Source organism: Toxotes jaculatrix, chromosome 13 (genome assembly GCF_017976425.1).
Source record: "Toxotes jaculatrix isolate fToxJac2 chromosome 13, fToxJac2.pri, whole genome shotgun sequence".
Lineage (NCBI taxonomy): Eukaryota > Metazoa > Chordata > Actinopteri > Toxotidae > Toxotes > Toxotes jaculatrix.
In genome coordinates this window covers 21,302,501-21,322,228 of record NC_054406.1, presented here as the reverse complement: position 1 = coordinate 21,322,228, position 19,728 = coordinate 21,302,501, and the positions used below count along the sequence as shown (strand labels likewise).

The following is a 19,728-nucleotide window of genomic DNA, read 5'->3' as shown; positions in this document are numbered from 1 at the left end:
TCATTGATTTAATTAAGAGATTAGACTGGATGTACTGAGTGGGATTGACATACCATAGCATGATGTACAATAAATCATAAAGAGCAATTAAAAGTTGGTCCATTTGTCCCCTCCTGAACGAAAGCTGAAGATTTTTATGCATTTCTTTCATTTTTTTTTTAAATTTTGGTTAACTAAGTATGAAGTGTTGATGCAGGGTGCAGCTGTCAAACCGGTTTAATCTGTACAGAGCAGAACGCAAGATTTTTCCCACGGTCCAGAAAGTTTTTGTACGATGTCCTCCTGTGTTCATCTCAGCGGACTGGCTGTCTGTCTCACCGCTTTCCATCTAGTTCTTGCTGGAACAGATAAGAACAGATATACACACACACACACACACACACACACATCTTAAACTTTTACAAAACATACTCTTACAAAATGTAACCGCAACTAAGAAAAGGTCCTCGTCAGGCCTTATTAAGAAAACATGAGGTAATCTTTGGAAATTTCAAAGGACATCTACGGAACAGAAAGTGAGACGTCAGCAGGAGGGAGGGGTTCAAAGGAGCTTTTTATCTGGAACAGATGCAGGACTCTTGATCGCTGTCGTTACATTTGCATGGCACATGACTGATTATTATGTTTATTTCTGCAGAAATCGACGTGATGTCTGAAGTCGGTGTGTGGGGAAACAGTGCATCAGCAACCACAGGTTTGACTTTTCTAACGGCTCTGCTCGGTTTCTCCCCCTCAACACGCGGCTCATGGCCTTTGCGTCTGTGTGGATTTAACGGCTCATATTTCCACATCAGGGCTTCACCCCAACAATGGCGACATCAGCGCTGAGGCTGAAAGCGGCGCTGCTGATGTGAGCATCTGCAGGCGAGTCGCATCTCAGCGCCTTTCCTTCACCAATCGTGAGCTTCACAGTTGCGTTCATATGAAAAACAGTTGACACAAGAAAGTCATTAGTGCCACCTTAATGCACCTGAGGAGGAGCCTCTTTTTATTTTCACAGTAAAAGAGACAAGCACAGGAACACAGAGATATTACACTGCACTTTAACATCATCAAATATTCCTAAAAGCCTCCGCCTTTGAGTAGCACTCTTCATCTGAGGCACTCGGAGATAATTCTAGTTGTGTGAATCACAGCACCTTGTGTTACTTTTCCCGTTGGGGCCCGCCATCCGGGGCCCGGAGGCTTCACTTGTCGTCCTCCTGGATGTGAAACTGTCTGTTGGGTTTGGAGGACTCCAGCATGAGTTCGTACAGCTGGCCGATCTGTTCGTCCTGGAAGCCGCTGAGTTCCCTCTCTGACAGGTTGGCTCCAAACTTGACTGAGCTGCGCCGCTCCCCCCGCTGACTCCAGTACCTGAGTCTGCAGGGTGTCCTTGTATCGCTGTGTGAGAGGGGGGGGACACAGACAACAGTACCTTACAGTTAGTACCTGGTCCTGGTGCAACTTGTGGTTCATATGCATTGCATAGCTTTTTTTTTTCTGTGCACAAACTCCACATGGAATCAAACAGTGAACTGATGAAATGAATCAATGCTAACAACAGTCAACACTAACAAGTACTGTGTGTGTCCAAAGCCTGATGTATCATCTTCCTCTGAGCCACAGAGCTCTATTGTTGTCCAAAAACTATTAAAGACAACTATAAAAACTCAGTGAGTCACACTGTTACATTGGATGACGTGTTCCTTTATTACCATGAACACACACACACACTGTAGTTTATTTTGACTCCAGCCCACACACACACCTTCCTGCTCCCCCAAATACTCACTAGTGCACCAAACGTGGATAAATCCACCACTAAAAGTAGTCCCCAACTCAAGTAGCGTTTGCTAAAATGAGATGTTTAAGGAAACTACAGAGCCAATTGTCATTTTATATATATATATATATATATATATATATATATATATATATGTTTCTATCAAATTACATTAAATCAAACCAAACCAAACCAAACCATTAAGAGTTTACTATGTAAGAACAAATCTGCTTCATCAGGAGTCGAACACACGTCTTCAGATTCCGATTCAAATCTGTCTAGGTCCTGACTGCTGCAAAGGACTATGGGAAATCAGAGCTCCCACCTGCTTCTAACCAATGAGAAGAGCTCAGAAAAAACAGAGCAGAAAGAATAATTCATTAACTTACTGTTAATACCGAGGGGAATCACAACTAAAACTACAGGCCACATAAATGAGACTGATTATTGCATGACTTTAACCATTTGAAGGAAAAACAGTTTAGGACCTAATGATGATACAATACACAAACCTCATTCTCACCTTGTTGATTAGTCTCTGAACAGAAGCAAACTAAAGATGATGTCCTTATATTTACAACACTGGGCCAATCAAATAGATGTCTACTTCCAACAGAATGAAATGTGTAGTTCATTTCAGCCTGTGTAATGAGTCAAAGCCGTCAGTGGTGTCTATGAATCATCCTGAGCAGCTCCATGGCCACCTCCTTACATTCCCCACTTCTGAGAAGCCATCTATCATCTGAACAAAGAGCACGCACGCTAAATGTCTGGTGTTTTCCCCATTCACAAAGCATCTTGGCTTTTTTGGACGCTCTCACTGTAAAGCAATGACAAGCCATTTATCTGAGAGGCTTTTTTTTTCCCCTGCATATAATGTAATTATGTTGAACATTTGCCAAGTGGGAAACATCCTCCCAGAAGTAGGAGGCTGCAACTCAAAGGAATACAGCAGCAGTTTGGTACGTTTTATTTTTCTTTCTGGAAAAGTCTTCATAAGTTTATTTAGAGGTCTTTATATATATATATATATATATATATATATATATATATATATATATATATATATAGTTATAGTTATAGTTATAGTTATAGTTATAGTACAGTTGAATGTTGAATGTTGGCATCACCATAGGAGCGACTGTTCTTTTCACCTGCCAGTGTATCAGTAAATATGAGCCCACATGGAAACAGATGAAGTAATTACACGACCACATGCAGGTGACACTGTGCTGGACTGAGAAACATTCCACAAATTCTACTTAAATAAACAAGGTCGGATTTTACCTTTTTTTTTGTTAACTTTGACATAAACACACTACAAACATTAGGAGTTTTTTTTTCATTTTTTAAGAATTTTGGCTGAGGTATGTCGTGAATGGGCACAATTTACAGTGGAAAAACAAAAAATCCACTAGTCACTGCTGCACAAATTCTCTAAAGATTAAATACTTAAACGATTTATTACTGTTTCTAAACCACCAAACACATTTCTTTGGTGTTTCTGTGCTGCAGCTTCTTTTCACTTTCCATTCAAACTGTGAACATTAGAAAAAATGAAACAGTCGTTCTGTAATGATCTGTTTGAATTCAAGATTTATAGTTGATCAGTGCAAGAGTGTTTAAAATAGTTTGCCTTACGGCTGAGGGTGCTCTTCAAATTCACTAAAACCTAAAGCTACCCTGTTGACCTATAAGTAAACTACTGACGGCTGGAGGAATGTAAAACTTCCGAGGTGCACCACATTCCCAAGACATGTATATGGAGCTGAGTATAACAGCACATGGTAAACCGTACTAAAGAGCTGAGAGGAACCCGCATAGCTCAACTTGATGAATTAGACATCTCCCATGGAGCAGTCGTAGCTGTTGCCATGGACGCTGAATGCCGTACGTCATTTTGGAATGTCTCCATCAGACAGCTGCCTGCCAGAAGATTCAAAAAGGAGCGTCTGTCACAATACATGGACCGTCTGAGCAACAAGCAGCAGAGGCAGCCAGAAGCTTCATACTCAATGAAGCTAATTCGACAGTGCGGTGTTAGAGGCCACCAGTAGAGGGCGCTCTCTGCCAGCAGGCAACAACAGATCTCATCAAATTAAACTTCTAGAAGAAAACAGATGGTGATTAAACTGTGTGACTTGTGTGAAGGCAAAACTATTCACAATGTCCCCCGTGAGAGGGGCCACATCTCTCTGAAGGCCCGGGCTGTGCAGCAGAGGATGCCCCCCCTCCCTTCCCCCCCAGTCCTTCGTCATAGAGCCTGGCTCACCTGCTTCACACACCCCCACCTGTCAGCCCCAGCTAAAGTACAGTCACTTCTACGCAAACAGCGACTGACTGGACGTCACATGGTCCACAGTACATGATTTACTGTAGCTGCTTACTACACCGTGTTGTGTTACGTGCGTGTCTGTTTTCTAACATACAGAATGAAAATTCTTTGAGGGATTGAAGTACATTTTTACAGTCCGTACAAATATTTCTGCAATAAGCTAATATTGCACTCAGATCCCTTCAGGCTACTACTATGCACATTCACAGTCAATTAGTCCTTCACTAAAACCACTGAACAAATAGGATTTCCTATGTAGTTATGTTCTCATAGATACGTTTTAATTCTGTAATTTTATTTATTTTTTGACCACCCCGGTTCAGCTCAGGATCAAAGCTGAATGGATTCTCTTGGCCGGCCTGGGACCAGGGTCTGTCTTGCCGTGAGAGTCTCCTGTCTGCACTAGGCCAGCAGTTCCGGCTCAGGTCAAAGACTGAAGGTGGTTTTACATACAGTGCTTGGACAGAAAGCTTATTGTTTTTTTTCGCTGTACATTTAAAACCCGACCCTAACATGAATGCCTCTCAGTGATTTTGGCCAAACTAAGTTTCCCTTGAAATGTTTTTTTTTTCATTTGAAATCCAGCCAAAGCAGTGACTAAAGACAAAAGTCTCTCGTTCCCTGACTGGGACCAGTTCAGATGGACTGGTTTGAAAACAATGCACACTTGACATCGTGAGGCGAAATGAAAGTGACTGCCTCCTCCTCCCCCGGTGGCTTCGCAGCTACCGCAATGACAAAAGAGACCTCTCAGGATTTCAGCTGCAATCACCATCTACTTCATTAGAGAAATTACCTGCAGATGGGTGACTTACCATTCCCCAGCAGTGTTTAATTGTGCCGGAAAAACATTGGCTCTCGCCCATAGTGACAAAAAAAGACCTGGCACACTCTCACAGCTGAGATTATTTTGGGAGCCAGAGGATGAGTTGCAAATATGCCGATCCCCCCGATCATCAGCACATTAATATTAATGATATTATTGACTGAGATTTTACAGTCACTGTGGTCTAACTTTTATAAAGAATATGCATTACATGGGTCCTATTTTACCTGTGCTGGCAGTGCAGAGCAGGAGGTCCTGGCGCGTGCAGACTGTGTGGGCCCCTGCTATTTTGGTTCATGTTGGTGCAGCAGAGCAACAATCACCAACCTTTAACCCTCACATTAAGCTAACGTTAGCTTGAATAAATCGAACCTCAGCACAAGGCGCGTGTGTTGACATGTTACCAGTCCTGCATGAATTGGGGAATAAAGTTTTCCACACAGGTTTATTCTGCAGTCTGGTTATGTAAGTGATGCTGCAGCTGGAGCAGCAACCGTGACTCACTATCGCCTCTTGTGGCGTGAAGTGGTATTACAATATGGGACAGGCCAGGGCTGGCTAGTTACCACGCTAACTTCAGTAGATATCTCTGCAACACAGCACGTAGATGTCTTTGACATCATATCAACAATTCACTCTTCACTGCCTCGTCTGAACCAACCTCCCACCTGTGCACTCAGTGAAAAAACTACAGAAGATGCACGAAGCAAATTTTAGGGTCAGTGAAGTTAACAAACTGTACAAGTTGTGCTGGTCATTGCACCTCAATGAAAACAGGGCCCTATGTATAGTTTTACTTCGTTATGATCAGTACTGCATTAACCCCCAATTTTTTGGGGTACTTCTTAAGCTAAACCACATAAAAAGTCATTGGATAACCAGAAAAAAATGCATTTTCACATATTGGAAAACAAGGTGCATGGTTTTCATGGGGACCATGACACATGTGTTCATGGTGAAATATTTCTTTACCTGGTGTACTGACAATGCTTCATCGTCATATTTTGGTCACATGTGTAAACCCTTTACCTGTGGCAACAGGAAAGGTTCCCACTTAAATACCTTTCTTTTCATCATTTCTTTTTAAACAAACAGCAACAGGGTCTGTGAGACCCAAGCTGTGAGGAAGTAAAGCCAATGTCACTTAAGCTTAGAGTATATAAATACTGTATATACACAGGTGTTAAAGCAACTCTTACAGCCAGGATTTTATTGCTCATCAAAGTCACATCACATCAGTTTGTGCTAATGTAAATGCAAGAACTGGTTTATTAGAAAAGTCTGTTCTAGTCAATACAGAAGTAAAAATCACATGTTGAATCCATTTACTTGTTTTACTCAGTTGTGTATAAATACACGCACATGCACGTGCACACACACACACACACCAAATGTTACAGAGTGATCCAATGATGCATCAGTATTAGTCTTTTCATACTATGGCCATCTATCTATGTAGAACCATTTATAATTAACTAAGTAGTAAGTAAATCTTATGCATTATATTAATTATGAAAAGGCGACACCTGCTGGCCTAAGATGAGCATATACATCATGTCACAATCAGCACTAGGCTCAATCCTCTGCCTATTTCAAGGTGAACTACGCTGACACCCATCTGATGTCCAGAAATCACAGTTAGCAGGACATACCAGAACAGAAGGGGCTTGGACCAGGTTAATACCTGATGCGTTACCTCCAGACTTTCTCTGGTCTATCAATAACATGTTTCGACAGTGACCTTGTACAGGGTGGGAGGGTGGGGGGTCTTTATGGACATTCACCTCCATTAGTCTCTTAAATTTAACCTTACTGTTTACTGAAGCTGCTCTGCCATCATGTGGTGGTGGACCGACATTACACTAACAAAAACAACAGCACTGATGATACCACCTGTTCAGGAATAAAGCCCAACTCTGCACACATCCTATAAATGAAATAAAACATCAACCTCCAAGGAAAGGATGGAAGGAGCCACAGTATGTCACATGACTACTGTGGAGGGCATTCACCTACTAATGTGCTTCAGGATCTGGGTGGCTAACTCTGCTAAGCAGTTGTCCAGGGGCAAAGCATGGACACCCAAACATCTACCACTGAGGACACTGAGGTCACGACAGCAGTATTTATATCTGAGAATTTGGGCGTTTCAGCAGACAAGATATCACATCTGTCTCAGTCAGTTCTCAGAAAACTCAGGACATGAATTTGTGTAGTATATGAATTCATGAGGCTCAGACCTTCAGACATTATTTTTCAATGGGGTTCGTTAATATTTTTACCTCCCACTCAGTCATGAAGTTCGTCGCCTCCTCCGGTGATGCACCTTTGTGTCTTCTGAACTCGTCTTTCACATACTGGTCCCCGAGGGCTCTTAAATCTATCGGGAGGAACCGATGCAGGACCAGAATCCTCTTGTACAACGAGCGGACTTTGGAGACATGAGCAGCAGCCGCCATTAAGTAATAACACTGGTTTCTCGCGTTTCTGTGCGTTTCAAACTGTTCTCAGACGCTTTAGAAATCAAAAACAGCGACGGACATGACGGTGTTAAAGGCTCCGGACAGAAAACAACATCCACAAGGATAGTTATTTAACTAACACATGTCCTTGTTTATACCGGAAATTCACCCTCCTGTTCTTCTTCTTCTGTTTTTTCTCCTTCAGGGTGTCACAGTAGTCAAACAAGCGCATTACCGCCACCTAGTGTACTGACGCTGTAGCTCAGCAGAAAAAAAACACCGCTAAAATCAAACTTTCTGCCTAACATTTTTCTAAATGAGTAATCAGTATGTTTCTCGTCATAGACAGAACATGACAGAGAACATGTTCAATGAATTTTAAAAAATGGCCAGTCCACATTCTCATTGTCTTCCACACCTGTACAAGCGGGTCAGTAGCTAACAGCTGTGGAAACTTGAAGCCTCCAGCACATATAGTACACCAAGAATGAACTTTTCAGTGAAGGGGAAGACTTCTTTAGTCTAACAAATAAACATCTGAAATGAACAATATTTGCATATTCACATTACATTACAGATATTTAAATGAAAGAGAGAGTAGATTCAACTGAACTTGTTTTGCAGAAAATCCAGGTCAGACACAAATTATTATTTCAGCAGAGTATTTGTCTTATTATTTGTATTATTTATCTTAAAACATTTTTTAGAAGGGATCTTTAAGTTTGACTACTTTCAGGCTGCTGTAAATATATATATATATGCTGTGTATATATATATATACACACACACACACACACACACATACATATATATGTATAAGTGTATATGTATATAACTACATACTACTATATATATATTTCTTTTTAAAAATATATTTTTATATATTTACAGCAGCCTGAAAGTAGTCAAACTTAAATATCCCCTCTAAAAAAAATCACTTACACAGCACTAACCTTCGCAAAAATTTTATAAAATCTAACTCTAATCTCTTACCTTATTTGCTTGACCTCTGATTTACCTCACATTAGCCTTTCTCTGCAGAACTTGTTTTGCTTGTCTGTCTGTAGTAGTGTCATGCTGGAGTGATGCTATGAACAGAGCACTGCACCTTTTGGAATTTGAATTCTGTATGAATCAAAGCACAGGATTTTATTTTGCAGGTTCTGCTATCAGACCTTTGGTCTTGGACTGTCTTGATTTTTTTTTTTTTTGCCTCCCTTCCTTGTCCCAAGTATTTCACAAAGTCTGCTGTTTTATTGGTTACACAGTCTGATGTATAGTCCAATCTCAGTCAAATCCATCCACGTCACCTTTCATGCCAAACCCTGGGGACAATGAAAATGTAATTTTCTCAGAAATTTCATCAGACTGGAGTAGCGACCCATGAACCTTGGTTTCTATATATGTTCTGGATTTATATATTTACTCCACACTTACAGGAACATACTGTTAATCATTCAACAATTCCTTGGTCCAAAGACCATTTGGACAATTTAATATTCAGCGTGTGCTACATATTAACTTTTTTGTTTAGTTTACATTTTATTAGGAATACTATACAGTTGTACCACTACTTAAACCTTTAATTGATTTGTTTGGCCTCTTCGTGACACTGACATACAGTGTTCTCACTCATTACAAACTTTATTAGGAACACCTGCTTTTTCATGTAATTATTCAACCAGATAATCATGTGGCAGCAGTGCAGTGCATAACATCCTGCAGATACAGATCAGGAGCTTCAGTTCATGTTCACATCAAACATGAGAATGAAGAAGAAATGTGATCTGAGTGACTTTGACTGTGGCATGGTTGTTGGTGTCAGATGAGCTGGTTTGAGTGTTTCTGAAACTGCTGAGTTTAACTCAGAATGGAGCCAAGAATGAAAACCATCCAGTGAAGCAACAGCTCTGAGGATGGAAACACCTTGCTGATGAGAGAGGTCAGAGGTCAGACTGGTTGGAGCTGACAAAAAGGCTAAGCTAACTCAGATAACCACTCTGTACAACTGGTGAACAGAAAAGCTTCTCAGAATGAACAACATGACCAACCTTGAGGTGGATGGACTACAACAGCAGAGACCACATCAGGGTCCAGTCCTGTCAGCCAAGAACAGAGATCTGTGGCTGCAGTGGACACAGACTCACCAGGCCTGGACAGATGAAGACTGGAAAAACGTAGCCTGGTCTGATGGATGTGGCTCTTGCATCTAGTGTAGTAGACTCTAGTAGCAATCACTGACATGGACCCCTCTATCAGTGAATTCACTGTCAGACAAAAGATACACCAATGAATCAAACAAACTCAGATGAATATATTATAAAAGGAAAAACTCCAAACATTAAGTCAACAATTAAAGAACCGAAACCTCCTTGATTTCCCAATGACCTGGGAAGAAGTGACCACACAGATGAAATCTCTCCAGCTGAGTAAAGCCTGTGGTCCAGACAGCATCGCAGTATTCTTGGTCAAAGAATACAAAATTTCCTCAACACTCCATCTCAGGTTCAATTCAATTTTATTTATATAGCTCCTTCCACAATCAAAATTGTCTCAAAGCGCTTTACAGAGACCCAGAGCCTGACCCCAGAGCAAGCACTTAAGGAGACAGTGGCAAGAAAAAGCTCCCTTTCAATAGGAAGAAACCTTGAGCAGAACCTGGCTCAGACGGGGGATTGTTTGATATGTGAGTTGATCAAAAATAACTCCAAGGTTCGTCACAGGCTAAAGTAATGCCATCCAAAGTAACTACATGGTTAGATAAACAGTTTCTGAGGTGTTTATGACCACAAACAATAACCATAGTTTTGTCTGAATTTTTATCATTGTAATTTTGACCTAATATCTAACTCTATTTTACCTGATAAGTGGGTTCAGGTGCTTCAGGCAGCTTTAGCAGAAGAAGCCACACTCTGAGCTGAACCAGCCTGTGCAGCAGAGTAACCTGTTGAACCTGCTGCACGCTCCTTCCTGATTCCTCCTCCTCTTCCTTCCCCCTTGTGTCTCTGATGGGAGTGTGGACTGACTGACGTTGGGTTTAGCTCCGCCTGGCTTTGATTGTGAGGAGATCTAATCAGGGTTTTTAGTGGAAACAGCAGCGTGACACAGAGAGAAGGGGTCAGACACTGTGAGGGGCTCATTCCTGACGAGGTAAAAAAAAAAAAAAAAAAAGAAACAAAAATCCAACAACATAATAATAATAATTATACATATATTTTTTTCTCAGTAAACTGTTTTTATCAGTTTGACTTCAGTCCTGAGCAGATGACTGTTTAAAGCAGCTTTAATGTTAGAGCAGATGACCGGACAGTAAACCCACCGTGCAGTTAGTGGTTTGATTATTAACTGTTTGCCTTTAACTGCGTGCCACAGGTACATCGGAAGGATGAGGAACGTCCGGTCTCAGTTATTCTTCAGTTCTGGGCTGATGATGGGGTTTGTCTGCCTTCGCTTTCTGTTGGACTTGAACCTTTCAGCAGAGCAGGTGACATATTTTGAGAGGGACGTGAAGGATGATGACCAACACGGTTTACAGCATGCACATGCAAGTAGGCATTCCGTTACATTTTTAAATCCGTTTTATTCTATTTTCGCTTTTTTTTTTTGTCTGTGGCTGGTGATGCAATAGAGTTTTTTTTAATTTAATTTAATTTTTTTTGGTTGTCCGCTGCGGCGCGTCATGGCGCACTTCAAATTTCTCGGCGAGTTTAATGGAATGTGGACAGACATGAATAAAATAAGGTGCGGTAACGTCTCTGTGATTTTCAAAGGAGCAAAATAATATCAGGGCTGTAATGAAAACACGTGGAAATAGTTTGGTCAAGTTGTACACAAGGTGCGCAAAGTCCATCCATGTTCCCTTCATTGATAAATACAGTTAATCTCGAGGGGTTTTCCCTTATTTAACTCTGATGGAGGCTGTTTTTAATGGAGAGGGTACATTTTGTATTCAGTGTTCAAAAAATGAATAAGACACTCAAAAAAAAAAATCAAATAACTTGAATGATGATGTGCAAATATAGGAAATTATGTTGTTGAAATGTGATGAAAGTTATTTTTGCTTTAATCATATAACTTGAACAACAGGACTGAAGTGGGAACATACACATACTGATGATTTCACTGTGGATGTATACTGAGGAAGAAATTGAGATCTGTAATGGATCTCTCTCTGCCATGTCTCACAGAACAGTGACTTGTACTCTGTGCTTTTAATGCATGTACCCATACATCAGGCAGTTTCCATGGATGTGTTGCTACCGGCTGCATCACAGAGCATTTTGGTCCTATGAAATTGGCTGAAATATGCTATAATATATTTATATCCATTGCCAGGAGAGACCTCAAAGATTAGCACAAAGTTAACAGTGAAACAGTAAATATGTATCCAATAGAACCCAGTTAGGTTCCTCCATTTTTTTTTCTCGTCCCAAATTTCCAGAGACATTAGCTCCCTCAGGATTTGCTCTTTGTTAGCCAGTGGTTTGGAAGCCCCTGTGAATATCTGTGATTTCCAACAATTCACCTTTGTCATCATAAAAGGACTACTTCATCTCAAAGTGTGTGGAAAATTACAGTGCCACTATCTTGTCATGTGTCATGTTTCAACATGAACATGAACATGTGTCATGTTTCAACATGAACAAATGATTCCTGAAGGATTTTGATTTTATATCTTGTAATTTCTTTAACTTTTTATTGTATTTTTACTTGTTTTCTATCTATGACTTTTTACTTAATAATTGGCCTTTTATCATAACTTTGATCTTTATCTCATAATTGACTTTTTAATAAATTTTTTTAAATGTCTTTTTGTCTCATAGTTACGTCCTCCGAGGGGAATAATTTTTATTATCAAGTTTTTGTTTTTTTTTTGCTTACTGGTGCAAATGAGCGTCCATGTATCTGCCTGAAGTGCATTTGTTTTTATCAGCCATAGTCTTTGTGAACCTGGCTGCTTCCTGGAAGCAGGACGTCTTGCCTCATTGCGCATTAGACACAGTAGGTTTTATTCAGAGCAAACATGAACTTGTCATAGCAGGAAGCTAATCTACAGTGTTTACTACCTGTGATAAGTCATGACAGTCTGCATTCACACCATCACCTACCTGGAGCCTCCACATTTAAATGGAATGTAAATTTTCTCACTGCCAGTCGCACAGTTTCTGTGCCTTTATTGTGCTTTAAGTTTCAAAAGGCCCCCTGGCTGAACGTGTGAGAGGGAAAGCCAGCAAAAGTTTCGTCTGTCGCAGCACTAGCAACCAGCTGTAGAAGAGTTATTCAAAGATTTCCAAGCAGCAGCTTGGGAATGACTTGAAGAGACTGCTGGTTAACATGGATCATAGGAGGAGAGAAGCGAACAGATGGAAGGACTGAAACCAGCTGCTAATCAGCACATAACATCATCACAGACATTTAGCATGCTTCAGCTACTTTCCATTGAAAGTAGTTATTTACAGTTTTCAACTATGTCGTCAGTTTTGCGCCTAGTCTTTTTCCCCTTGTGAGATTAAATGGGCTGCGTCCAACGCTGCTCCTATTTTCAACTTGAAGTCAAGCGCCCTCACAGCAGCATTCAAAATATTTAAGTGGAGCATGTTTCTATGTGGCTGACAACAAAAGGACCACATTTTGTTGTCTCTCCAAAAATCTAGACAAAAGTCTAGACACAAAAAGTTTTTAAAAATATCAGCACTTCAGCTCTCGACATATCTCGACAGTTTGTCAAAGGAGCGTAAGACTTGATTTTGCTTTCTGGTTCAACATTTAGTTAAAAATTAACGGCTAACTTTAACCATTCCCTATAAACTGTATTTGTCTGTCTCATTTCCCTTCAGCCACATGATCCTTTCATGTGCAGTCAGTGTTTCCTCACGTCATGAGACATTTTGACAACACTACCTGCTTGTCCAGTCTGTACAGGTCCAGCAGGAGCACTGTCATTTGTGTCTGTTTGAAGCATTTTTCATCTTTTGTCTGTCCTATTAGTTGACATGAAATTTCACTGGAAGCTGTATGAATTACACACCCATGCGCGCCCACACACACACACACACAAACTTCTACCTTTATGAGGACACTCTTTGACACAATGCACAGATGTCCTCTGTGTAAGCAGCAGATACAAGTGAATAAAGGTTGTAGAGCTCGAGTCAGTTGGCTTTGTCCACGACATCTTAAATGTTTTGAGGAACCCATAGACATGTTTGTATATTGTACAGATAATAAAGAAAACCAGGTAATTCCAAAGCATTACTACTAACAAATACTACAGCCAGAGCCCAAACTGACCCCTGAGAAAGTAAATGTGTGCGATCGTGTCCTCTGCAAAAAGCAATAATCACAATATTATAGATTATTGGAGGTGTTGTTACCATCAGAATATTTTACCATAATATAGTTGAGTTTAACTGAATGTGTGAGTTGATATTCAGCTCTATCTGTCTATCTATCGATCGATTGATATAGAGGTATTTGAGGCTTCTGGGATTCAAAACCTTTCTGATATTCTGTGCTTGTTACACCTCCAGGTGAGAACAAGAGCTCAGCAGCAAATTCTTCTCACCCAACAAGGATCTTATGTTGGATCATGACGGGACCCAAGAACCTGGAATCCCGAACCAAGCACATCAGGGAAACGTGGGCCAAGCGCTGCAACAAAGTGCTGTACATGAGCTCCGTCAAGACCGACTTCCCCACTGTGGAGCTGAACGTGAGCGAGGGGAGGGACAACCTGTACTGGAAGACCATTCGAGCTTTTCAGTACATCCACCAGCACCATCTGGATGAAGCGGACTGGTTTCTAAAGGCGGATGACGACACGTTCGTGGTCGTGGAGAATCTTCGCTACACCTTGTCCAAATATGATCCAGAGAAGCCGTTGTACCTGGGCAGAAGATTTACTCCCTTCATCAGTCAAGGTTACATGAGTGGAGGAGCAGGTTATGTCCTCAGTAAGGAAGCACTGAGAAGATTTGTTAAAGGCTTCGACTCTGGGGAATGTACCCACTTCTCCACTATAGAGGACATGGCTCTGGGGAAATGTATGGAGACAATGAAGGTGGAGCCAGCCGACTCCAGAGACGTGAAGGGGAGACAAACATTTCATCCTTACCCGCCAGACCATTACTTGGTCAGACAGCCCCCAAGACCGCGGCCCTGGTATCTGATTTATGACCACTACACTCCAGTAGAGGTAAGCAATCCTATTTACAAAAAGCCTACGAGGAATCTGGATTTAGAATCTCTTAGAGGCACCACAGCTTCCGAAATAAAACAGAGTAAGACTCATTAACAACTCAGAAAAAAACTCTCCTGAATAGCACCTTCATGCACCACACATGGGGGAGATGGAACATACCACCCTAAGACGGGGGAGGCAGAATAGTCCAGGTGGTTCTGGGCCTCTTCACTATGATATGAAAACCCAGGGTCAATATTTGCTCACCAGCCTTTTAAGACCAGCTATTGTTGGTGTACTGAACTTGTTTCATGAGACAGTAAGTGTGGTTAGGCATTGAAAGTGATGAAGGGACCTCATCACCACTGCAGCGAACGCACACTTTTTATGTCCGAATTTTGATTTTATATCTTGTAATTTTAACTTTTTATTGTATTTTTACTTGTTAAAGACTTTTTTACTTAATAATTGGCCTTTTTATTATAACTTTGATCTTTATAATTGACTTCTTTTTGTCTCATAGTTGTGTCCTCCCAGAGGAATAATTTTTATTATCAAGTTATTTTTTTGCTTACTGGTGCGAATGAGCGTCCATGTATCTTTCTGAAGTGTATTTGTTTTACCAGCCATAGCCTTTGTGAACCTGGCTGCTTCCTGGAAGCAGGACCTCTTGCAGCATTGCGCAGTTGACACAGTAGGTTTTATTCATTGCATAACATGAACTTGTCATAGCAGGATGCAAACCTACAGTTTACTACTTGCGATAAGCTCAATTAGTCATGGCAGTCTTAATTTATTAAGTATTAATTTACAATACTCTCCTGAAGACCAGCTATTGTTGGTGTACTGAACTTGTTTCATGAGACAGTAAGTGGATCGGGTAGAGTTTCGATGTTTTGCTGACTGGTACGGGGCTCTAAATAACCTCAAGGCCTGAACACTGTGACATGCAAACATTGACTGAGAAGAATGATCCTCAGAGGGCTTATTTGCTTAAAAGAAGTCCCTGTGAGCTGACAACTGTCATGATACATGTCTCATACAATAGGTTTTATCGCCAAATAGGCCTTTGTGCTGTATGTTGACATCTATTTGCCTGCTTTGCTCAGCGCCAGAATAAATACAAGCATCACTTCAGATGCCCTAAAGTCCGACATTTTATTCAGTCCTGTGCTCCCAACTTCCCTCTTAAACACCCACCCACCATAACGGATGATTCTCTTAACTGGGCCAAGATGTCAACACGGGTGAAATCAATGATCAATCAATGACTAGACTGAAAGGTTCTACACTGACCTGCTATAACCTGACTCACTCACTTTACCCCCCTCCCTTATTCCCCACGGATGCTACTGGAAACAGGTACTCCTGTAAACAACGGACTGGATAATCGTCTGTTGTTTATCTTGACTTTCCTCAGGCCCTGAACAAAATATGAACACCAAACATGGAAGTCCACAAACAGGAGTTGGCTTCCTGCTACTGGACCACAAAGCTCCAGTTTAATTTGACTGTGCTAACCTCTAATGTGTTTCCCCTCTGTCTCTCTCTCCAGGGTCCAGGTTGCTGCTCAGATTTTGTGGTGTCCTTTCATTACATTTACGCCGACCAGCTGTATGTTTTGGAGTACCTGACGTACCACCTGCGGCCGTACGGATACAAATACAGATTTAATCCCAATGAAAAGACTGAACTTGACGCCACAACTAAGTCCATGTAAAATGTGGACGTCTGCATGACAACACTTGCACTAACTGGAGGAGATGTTGAGGGTATCGGCACATTTCAGGGCCTAGCTTAATTTATTTACTGTAGTATATGAAATCATCTGTAACCATAATTTTTTATAACTTTGTAACCTTGTCTGATGTCAACTGTGAAAACTGTTCATGATGCCTGGGGGTGTGAGTGGGTCTGTTTTTACAAAGGGGTCACTTTGTGTGCAATAAGAAATGAATGAATTCCTTCGATCTGTCTTATTTTTGTGAATTATTACTCTGCAAACTTGCATTTTACTTGAAGAAGGGTCTTTCTACCATAAACATCCAGACCACAGTGACAGATGGGGTCCATGGGGGGAATAATGAGGGGGTATCTTTAGACATGTAGCAGACATCAAAAAAAAAAACAACAAAAAAACAAAAAAACCCCAAACTAACATATTTCATAAAGTTGTAGTGATCAAGGCCACTGAAAATGGACCGTCTGTTAAAAGGAAGTGATGCTGCGATACCTGCTTCTCTAAAATATATTAAAAAAAACAAAAAAACATGGCTGCTAACATTGGTATTCATACATGGTTTGGATCTCAGTGTAGAAAACCAGCAGGACTGTGGCTTTGTCCTGAGGAGGAAGTACATAAAGTATTTAATTTAATTTGGGCTAAAAACAAAAATAAATATATGACTGTTCTTCCAAACTCTCAATCTTTCACTTAGTTGTCATATCAATATCTAAGTTGATACAGTGAAAGACAAAGTTTGGTGCAGCTGAATATTTACTGGAAATATTCAGCATATTTTCCAAAATGTCACACTAGTGCTTTAAAATACTGTTTGGCCAGTTTGTGGCCTCCTGTTGGAACCAGAGGGCTTAAACCCCACAATCACTCCATCCACACTTTGTTACATGTCACCTGTGCACTTCCTTTGCACCTGTACTCCTTTACGGTTTCTAAATTTTCACTTTTACTTAAACATCCATTTTCTCGCAGTGAGTAAAAATAAAATCCGAGACCCGGCTGGTTGCAGGATCAGCAGGACTGACATCTACCAGCTGCACACTGCACTTTTGAAAAGGGTTACTGAAATGGGAATTTTTAAGAAATTATATTTTATTTATTGAAAAAAAAAGGGGTTTATCTTGTTTAACATGTTCTGAATTCACTATTCCTTCTGGTACTTTTACAGTGTTTAACAATAAAAGGATATATTTTACAATCAAGTGCGTCTCTTTTCTTATTTCATACAACATTCATCATAGTGAAGGTTAAAAGGTTTTGTTAAATTTAACTAAGAAACTAAAGCTTAAGAAATAAACACAGAAGAAGCTACAACACAATGTAAAAATACCATAAACAGGTTAAGAGCTGTTTAGTTATCTGTTTAGTTATCAAGAGGCCCTAAAGGCACCGCTGCTTTGTGGACAGACACACCTACAAACACTGACCCACAAAAACAATATGTAACAGAAGACGAAGACCACAATTTAACACCCTAAAAATAATAATATCAAATGTTTTATACACTGTGGGGTCCATAAGCTACGTCTGTAACAACAGTAGACTGAGTCGACTATATTCACATTGCAGGTGAAAGTGCCTCAATTCTTTATGCGTTGTGCTTTTGTCACATAGAAGTTTTGTCACGATGTGTTGCAACGTATAATCAAACTGACCCGATGTGGAGACCGTAACTGCTTAGATTTGGTTGTCATAGTAACTTGTATGTACTGTTATCCATCCAAATACAAGTCCTGCATGGTATAGATGGGATCTGCAGATTGCGATGTATAGTTTGAATAAACCATTGTCCTGGCCTTTGTGCTGATACATGACACCTCTTTGTGCGCGCTCATTATTCTGTCTTTGCTCGCTCTGTTACTGAGTTTCATCAGCACGAGATCTTCAGTGAGCGACAACTTAAGAAGCAGGTTGTGTTTTCACTGTGGCATCAACTGGAGACCCAGACAATGACAGAAAACACAGAGGCCATTATGAGACGGCGTCAGATGAGCCACTGTTATGTACAGCTGCAGGGAGGGTTTCTGTCTCTGTAACTGATTTAAAACGGACACCGCCCTCCTTTTATGTGTTTGTCTGACTAACATGATATTAAATCTTCTACCGGGCCCATAACTCAGAACTTAGAGACTCAGACTGTTACTAGAAATCATCAATGTGCAACATAATACTATTAAAGTTATAATATTACCAACTGTTTTTAATAGTCCAGTCTGTATTTCATTTTTTTTTTCAGTAAACTTCTGACTTAATTTGAACTCACATGAAACTTGGGTCATCTTTATTCCTTTTTAAATTAGCGATAGCTGTAGGCCTCTCAGAAAACACATCAGTTGACTGTGTTAAAAAGAAGATCTATGAGAGCCTGCGACCCACCAATGACAGCCGTTCATTCTCAGGTCATGACAGTAGTTTAGTGTTGCACCACTGATCCCTGGGAGTTGTTAAGGTTTCGGCAGCCTGAGCTCTGTTTGAATGGGGACTAATATCACCTGTGCTCCTGCTGTGATTTGCAGTCACAGCAGAGGCTGGTAGTTTCTCCATATGTTCAGGGACCATAATCACCTGAGCTGTTCTGTGGTCTGTATCACAAAGCAAGTGTTAGTAGGTTATCCAGCTATCTTTGGGCTTAACTTGGGTTTACCGGTATAACGAAGCTGGCTCGCTTTGAACTGGCTTCGATCACCATGGTAACCTATGGTGCACAGCAGCTTAGCCAATCAGCTTGCCAACAAGCCCAACTACTGGCCAATCAGATCAGCGGAAATCAGTGTTCCTACAGGATCCTGACAGGGACATAAATCCTGACTTTATAATGAAGTAAATAAAAAGCAATGAAGATGGTTTTACACATTAGTAGAACTGCTTTGCTTACAATAATAATTAAACAGGAATAGTCTACATCACTAAGAGATTAATAATAGGTGGTTGTTCACTGTTAATTAGCTCAAAGTTAACTATACATTTCAGTCAAGCAGACAACCAGGGAATCAAAATGTAACTACAGAAACTACAGAAAATAAATGAACTAACAATTTATGGATCATCCATTTATTTTCCATACTCACTAGTCTAGACTACTGAACAAGTTGAACATAGCAAACATAATTAAAAAAGGCCAATTTAGTAACTCCTTTGTATAACCTTAGTACTACGTTTGATATCAGGATATTCATCATTTTCCTACAGCTACTGTTCTACCCAAGCTTTATTATATATTATGTCATTTTTCTCATGACATATTATAGTAGTAATTGTACTGAAGTTGAATGTGATGGCTTTTATTAAGAACTTCGCCCCTTAGATTGAAGAACTGAAGAAGTTAACTGAGCCAGTTGGTAACTGTTATCAGGGATCACCAACGTGAGGCTCAGTGACGCCGTGCAAACTCTAAAGAGTGACAGACTGAGGGTGTGTCT

General features: G+C 40.5%; 2 protein-coding genes across 2 annotated transcripts; one reads left to right on the top strand and one right to left on the bottom strand.

The window, feature by feature from the left end:
• Positions 1-533: 533 nt before the first annotated feature.
• Positions 534-7,595, bottom strand: sdhaf3 (succinate dehydrogenase complex assembly factor 3). The gene is given in 3 exon segments (XM_041053410.1): positions 534-1,337; positions 1,339-1,383; positions 7,209-7,595. Coding segments are annotated over 3 exon segments (372 nt in total). The 5' UTR covers positions 7,386-7,595; the 3' UTR covers positions 534-1,187.
• Positions 7,596-10,404: 2,809 nt separating this feature from the next.
• On the top strand, positions 10,405-16,863 carry si:dkey-202e17.1 (uncharacterized protein LOC555344 homolog). Its single transcript, XM_041053902.1, has 4 exons — positions 10,405-10,538; positions 10,761-10,936; positions 13,919-14,583; positions 16,124-16,863. Exons 2-4 carry the CDS (start codon positions 10,774-10,776, stop codon positions 16,286-16,288), a joined length of 993 nt encoding a protein of 330 aa, XP_040909836.1. The 5' UTR covers positions 10,405-10,538; positions 10,761-10,773; the 3' UTR covers positions 16,289-16,863.
• The last annotated feature ends 2,865 nt before the right edge of the window (positions 16,864-19,728 follow it).